The following is a 6,891-nucleotide window of genomic DNA, read 5'->3' as shown; positions in this document are numbered from 1 at the left end:
GGGGCAGTCCCTGCACTCACACTGCAGAGGTACCGGCCCGGCTGATAACCACTGGTGTCTGATCCCCTCTCTTCTCTCCCCTCTCTCCTCCCTTCCTCTGGTCTCTCTGAGCCCATAGCTGCACTTCCTCCAAGTCTTAAATGAAGAGCTAATTCTGCAGGGAAAGCGTAGTGGGCACTGAAGCTGCCTGACCTGCCTGGGCCCGGCTGGGCTCGGCACTGTGGGCAGCGCCACCAGGTGGCTGTGGGCGGGATGCCGGGAGCGGCTGCTGGGTCACTTCCCACAGCTGCAGTATTATTAACTGCAGTGATAGGTTGTTTCCTGGGCCCCAAGAAGGCACTGGGCACAGTACTAAGCGCTTGACACAGATCGCTGACCGCTTCATTTTCCCAGGGACCATATGATTCTGGAGCCATCATCCTGTTGTTTTCAGATGAGGAAACTGAGGCCCTGGGAGATGAACTTAAAACTAAGATCCCAGGGCTGGGAGTGGAGGAGCAGGGGCTCCGAATGACAGGCTGCAGCAGCTGCTTCTCGGTGCTGGGCTATGTCCTGCTGGGCACTGACAGAAGAGCTCGGGCTGGACATGTCAAGACCGCTGCGGGCCTGCTGCCCTCCTCCCGGCCCGTTGGTAACTAGACAGCCCTGGGCATGGAGCCCATTGGCCAGACTCACTGCTGCCCCGAGTGAAGAAGAGTTAGTTACGAAGGAAGGAGGCGGCCTGTGGGGAGGCAGCTGCCCCTGCCTGGTGGAAAAGCCTTGCTTTGGGAGGGTCACTCAAGCTTCTGAGGTGACAGGTGAAGGGCTGCGGGGGTCGGGCATGAAGCAGGGTCTTCCCGGCTTTGCTATGGGTGTGTGGCCTGGCTGCCAGTTCTCCTCCATGACCGGCCCCTGACCCCGGCCGGCGGCCTGGAGGTGCATCACTCCCTCACTCCCTGGGCCACACGTCTGCCCGAGCACCCCACCGCCCCTCTAATACTGATTTCTGACACCTGCTCATCTCCTGCCCCAGAAGCTCAGCTCCCTTCCGGGAACTCCTGTTTGCTGCTGTGTGATCTTAGAGAAGTCGCATCACCTCTCTGAGCCTGTCTCCCATCCAGGAAGGTTCGGTGTGCTGCCCCCTAGCGCTCCTGGCCGGTCCTGCTCACACAGGTGGTGCCCAGTGAGCGACACAGGGACATCCTGCCCCGTGGGGCTGACCCTGTCACTCCACGAGCCCCCTCAGTGCTCCAGGCCACCCTGTCCCTCCCTTTGTCATACACGGCCCATTACGGCTGGGCGTCTCACACATCCACATCCCAGGAGGTCGCCCCGCGGCAGAGGCTGTCCAGGTTCTCAGAATCACAGCGTTCTTACCCCCTGGCCCGCAGCTGCCAGGCCCAGCGGTGGCAGCACACCGTGTCCTCAGCCAGCACCCCCTTCCTCAGCCCATGCCAGGGCGGGTTTCCCATTCACTTACTTTACCACACCCAACCCTTCTCTTTCTTCGTCCCCGACTCTCGTGTTAAGTTCCTGTTGCTCTTGTTACACATGACCGCAAACTTAGCAGTTTAAGATAACACAAATATTTCCTTGCAGTTCGGGAGGTCAGAAGCCTGAGTCGGGTACCCAGGGCTGTGTTCCTTGTGTGGGCTCAGGGGAGAGTCTGGACTGTGCCTTTTCCAGCTCGCGGAGGCCACCTGCTCTGCTTGGCTCGTGGCCCCGTCCTCCAGCTCCAGAGCAGCAGTGTAGCTGCTCTCAGAACACCTTTCCAGGGTCACAGTCCCTCTGGCTTGCCTCTTCTGCCTCCCGATTCCATTCAGAGCTCTCATGATCACATCAAAAGCTCACGCAGGTAAGCCAGAGTCACCTGCCCGCTCGGGATCCTTAATCACATCCGTGATATCCTTGTTGCCACACGAGGTCCCGGGTTCTGAGATTAGGGTTAATCTTCCCTTTGGTCCAAGGCTGAGGTCTTCCCTCCCCTCGTATTCATTCCCAGACAGACACCCCTGTTCTGAGTATCTAAGGAAAGGGGAGCCCAGGGCTCAGAACCGTGCCGCCTGCCCCGGCCGCCCCCTCGCCCCTGCGCTGGCACCCCGCTGCCCCGCCCCACCCGGTCTTTCCTCCAGGACGCTGAGCCTCATCTGACACCCCGAGTACTTCCCTGCTGGGATGTGAGGGCAGACTCCTCTGTCTCGTCCACAGCCTTATTTCCGGGGCCTTGAGCGGTGTCTGTGCAGAGCAGGTGCCCGCATATCCCTGTCGTGTGCTCTCGGTGCCCCCGTCCTCCGGGGATGGACCGTGTTTTGCTGTGTTGTTGCTGTACGTAGGGTAGGGCCGAGTCAGTGCTGGAGTGAATAAAGTAGGTGCAGCTCGGGCTTGGAGAGGCTGAAGAACTAACGACAGAGGGAAGGTTGGTGGATCTGAGCGAAGGTGGCAGTGACGGCACAAAACCTGCGTCCTTGAACCTGGGGGTGGGCTGCGCCTGTGCATGGGGATCCCAGACTCTCGGGGCTGTGGAGGCACCTGGATGTGGTGTGGAAAACAAGGGCAAGTGTGCGGCTGGCGGCTCTGCCAGTCTTGCCCTCAGTGACCTCAAGGTAGCCCAATGGGCTAGAGAACCCGCTGTGGCCGTGGCTGCCCAGGCCGAGCACCCAGCCCCCGGCCACCTGCTCCTCCTCCCAAGAACAGCATCACTTCCCCTCAACAGCGTCCGCTTCTCTTTTAGGAAAGCTCACCCCTTTGGTAACAGTGGAAAAGCCCTCATAAAGGGCAGAGGGTTTTTTGCGTGTGTTTCACCATGTCTTTGAGAAACTCCCAGCGTTCTGGGGGTCAGTGGTAAGTGAGCAGTAACACCCAGGACGAACTGCCATCAGGTCCCTGGCATCCGAAGTGTTGGAAGGAGAGGAGGCGTTTAATAAACAGTGAACCGTTAAACCAGACAAGACACCGGGGCGGGGGCGGGTGGGGGAGATAGTCTTCTTTGTGGTTTCTTAATCATATAAAAAGTGAAAACTTTCTATAAATGCTTTTTGGAAAAATTTTAGCTGCAGCTTATTAATAGCAAAAGCTCTCTTGAGCGTGCTGTTGCGAACTGAGCCTTGTGGGAGTCCAGGCACTTCTGTCCGCTGGCTGGTAACAGACCCGGCTCGAGATGGCGCTGCAGTGAGCTGGGCTGGGGTCTCTTCATGCCCAAAACAAGGAACCCAACTTCATGTCTGAAAACAAGGAGCCGTCTTGCAGCTGCTTTTAGATGAAAAGAAACATGTGAGGGAGTCGAGTGGAAGCCCGGGTACAGAATAGTGGCCATGCACCCTGAGCGGGGCCGCTGGCCCTGTGACTGAGGGCCCACGTGATGAAGTAGAAATGAGAGCTTTACAGTGCGGGGTGCGGGGGCTTGGCTAGTGCCCACCTGGGGGTGGGATTGCAGATTACTTCCGTCTGAGCCTGCCCTCCCCGATCTGTGCCCCGGGATCATCATCCGACCTCCTCGTAGGATGGGTGTGAAATTGGCTGGGGTGGGGGGCGGGGGGTGACAACGTGCTGGGCACACGGCGCTGTCGGTGCCCAAGCAAGCTGCCCCCAGACCACGCTCGTCTCAACCGGGGAATGGGTCACGTAGCCCAAGGCCCTGGTGGGCAGTGGCAGCCGACCGTGAGTTCGCATTAGACTTGAGGCTGCCTACCACCACAGTCTTTTCCTGAGAACGTCACAGCTGGGTTGGACTCACGGCCCCTCTGGGCTCCCTTCCTTCCTCCCCGGCTTCCAGAGGTGACAGTGCGGCGTGTGTCCACGCGGGGACCGTGGCTGTGAGCACCGTGCCCTCCCGACTTGGCCACGCTCCAGGCCCACAGCGGCCACTCCACTTTCCTGACAAGGGCGCTGGGTCTCGGGGTTCTCAGGAGTCACGAGGTCCCCCCGTACCGTCAGACACTTTCTGCTCCCCAGCTGTGTTCATTTCCTGTGCTGTTCTCACAAATATCCCAAACTTAGCAGCTTGAAACGATGCACATTTATTCTTTTGAAGTTGAGATCAGGGTCCAGAATCGGTCTCACTGGGCTGAAATCAAGGAGGGCTGGTTCCTTTTGGAGACTGCAGGGGAGAACCATTCCTTGCCTTTTCCAGCTTGTAAAGGCCCCCCGCATTGCTTGGCCTGTGGCCCCGTCCTCTGTCTCCCGAGTTCAAGGCATGTTACTGCAGCCTCCGCTTCCACCTTCCAGTGGTCTCTTGTCTAGTCCGGTCTCTGCCTCTGCATTTCAAGATCCTTAGTCACGTCTGAAAATCCTTTCTGCCACTTAGGGTCGTTCGCCCCAGGCTCTGGGCAGCGGGGCCTGCATGTCTCTGGAGGGCCACATTTTTGGTCCTGGTGTTGGTGTTACATCCACGTGCTGGCTCCCTTGCTGCCTTCAGCACAGCCTCTGGGATCCAGCGCCGCCCCACAACCAAGACCAGGTGTGGCTGAGTGCCAGCCTGGGGGAGGTGGTTTAATTCAGTGACCCCATCTGTCCCGTTCATATGGTGATTCTAGAACCCGGCTGCACAGGTTCGCTGGTTCTTCGGAGTGAATTTACACTCTATAATTAGAGGGTCGTTTTCAAAAACCTGTGTTTATTGTACAGGCAGGAATGAGCACTTGGAAACTACTGCAGATTAGCAGGGAGGCCATCCATGTGTAGTCCCACATCTCGGTGTATTTCTTTCCAGCCCTCCTTGTTCAGGGTAGCTGTGTTTTTCCATAGCAGAGATCACACTGCAGTAGTAAATTTGTGTTGTGCTTCTCTGTGTTGTCATTCCCAGCGTTTCTTGAGTATAGTCAAGAGGCTGTATCAGTAGGTAGGATGCAGAGCTTGCCTTATATCTGATGCCCAGTTGCCCCCTAATTGGTGCCTGTGCTGGACGAGGAGCTTGGTGGATTGGGCTTGTGGCCTGGGGTCAGCTCCTAGTAGATCACCGCAGCCCCCTGAGCCCCAGTTTCCTCATCTCAGACACGGGGACACCATCTCCGCCTCCACACAGCAGTGAGATGTCAGTTACGTGACAGCAGCCCGCCAGCAGTCAGTGCTTAGCCTGTGATCACTTCCCTGAAAACATCTCTACACAGGACACCCTCCAACTCTCTTCTCCAAGTCACCTTTGACTCTCCAGCTACCAGATGGCTTTGCTCGGGGCTTTTTCAGATAGAAAGCAGTCACCTTTCACTGAACAGGGATGTGCTGGCTCCCGGAGCTTCTAATGAAGACCAGGCGGGGTTAGTGAGCAGGACCAGGATTTCTGGCGGCTCTCTCACTCTCTGCCCTTTCCCTCTCTCCTCTCTGCTCGCTCTGGTGGCGCTCACTGTCCCCCAGTGCTCATCCTCCATGCCCTGCACCTGCAGGTGGGGGCGGTCTCTTGGCCAGCTCGAGTCTCCACGTCCCCTTGAAACCAGTCCCTGCGGCCAGGGGCACCAGGTGCTCTAAGCACTCGGGTCTCCTGCCCACCCCGAGTTAGGAGGGCGGGGGAGTGCGCCCGCGTGCCCTCTGTCCTCCTAAACCGGCTGGGGTGTGACCAGAGGGAGCCTTTGGCGCCCAAGGCCCTGTCGTAACTCAGCTTCCCGGGGCCTGTGTCTGAGGTCCAGAGGGGCACTCAGGGTGGTGCCAAATCAGCCTACCCCTCACCCATGTGCAGTCAGCAGGGAGACCTGGGGGCAGGTCCCAAAGGCTCCTGTGTGTGTCTAATCCCACTCGCCAGAGGCGCCTGCTGTTCAGCCCCCCCTACCCCAAGCAGTGGGCCTCCCGCTGGTACTGACCCTGCTAGACCCCCGGGGCGGGGGCTGTGTCCTTGTCCGTCTTTCCTAGTTCAGCAGGGCCCGGTTAGGTTCCACAGCAGGAAGAGGAGCGGGGCGGGGGGGGGGCGCTCATCAGACTTGAGTCCCGCCCCCTTGCAGACCGAGCTCCATCATGCTGCTGAGGTGGTTTTTCCAGATCTGCTGTCTGATCATGTCACTTCCTCTGCTTTGCAAATCTTCCCAAGGTTGCAGACACCGGTGGATTTGCTTTGGAGCCGGAGTAGCTGCTGCCCCCAGAGTCTGGAGCCATGAGCGGGTTTAATTTTGGAGGCACTGGGGCCTCCACAGGAGGGTTCACATTTGGCAACACAAAGACAGCAACGACCACGCCCGCCACGGGCTTTTCTTTCTCCGCGTCCAGCACTGGCGGGTTTAGTTTTGGGACTCCCTCCCAGTCAGCCGCCAGCACCCCTGCCACCAGCCTGTTCTCACTCAGCACCCAGACTCCCACGACACAGACCCCGGCCTTCAGCTTTGGGACCACGACGCCTGCAGCAGGAGCCACCGGATTTTCCTTAGGGAGCAACACCCCAAAGCTGAGCCTGGGCAGCACGGCCCCGGCCCCGGCCCCGGCCCAGCCCGGCGGCTTCGGGCTCGGGGGCAGCACGCTCAGCAGCGCGGTCTCCAGCGCCAGCACGTCCGCCCAGGGTGCAGCGCCCGGCGGCTTTGTGTTTGGCTCCGCCACCGCATCTGCCGCCCCACCCACCACATCCACGTCCGGGGGCTTCTCGTTCACGGGTGGGAGCACATCCCAGACTGGGACCTCTGGCTTCAACATAGGCTCCCTGGGGGGCCCGGCCCAGCCCCCAGCCCTTGGCGGGCTGCCCTTCACTGCGGCCACTCCAGCAGCCACCGGAGCGGGAGCCGCACAGCCAGCCGCGCCCACCCCGGCCGCCACCACCACCAGCGCCGGGCCCTCGCTCTTCACCTCGCTGGCAACTGCTCCCACCTCGTCCGCCGCCACCGGGCTCTCCCTTGGTACCCCAGCGACCACTACGGGGACAGCAGGAGCGGGGACGGTGGGCTTCAACCTGAAGGCCCCTGGAGTAGCTTCCACCACCTCCACGGCGACAACCACCACGAC

At 59.8% G+C, this 6,891-nt stretch overlaps 1 protein-coding gene across 1 annotated transcript in view; it reads left to right on the top strand.

The window, feature by feature from the left end:
- NUP62 (nucleoporin 62kDa) overlaps positions 1–6,891 on the top strand; it is a 22,373-nt gene that overhangs the window by 14,593 nt on the left and 889 nt on the right. Inside the window, exon 2 of the mRNA XM_010849720.1 lies at positions 5,993–6,890. Coding sequence (XP_010848022.1) covers positions 6,056–6,890 — 835 coding nt within the window. The 5' untranslated portion in view covers positions 5,993–6,055. The remainder of the gene's footprint in view (positions 1–5,992; position 6,891) is intronic.

Source organism: Bison bison, unplaced genomic scaffold, assembly GCF_000754665.1.
Source record: "Bison bison bison isolate TAMUID 2011002044 unplaced genomic scaffold, Bison_UMD1.0 scf7180017864285, whole genome shotgun sequence".
NCBI classification, from domain to species: domain Eukaryota; kingdom Metazoa; phylum Chordata; class Mammalia; order Artiodactyla; family Bovidae; genus Bison; species Bison bison.
This window is presented reverse-complemented; position numbering and strand designations above follow the sequence as displayed.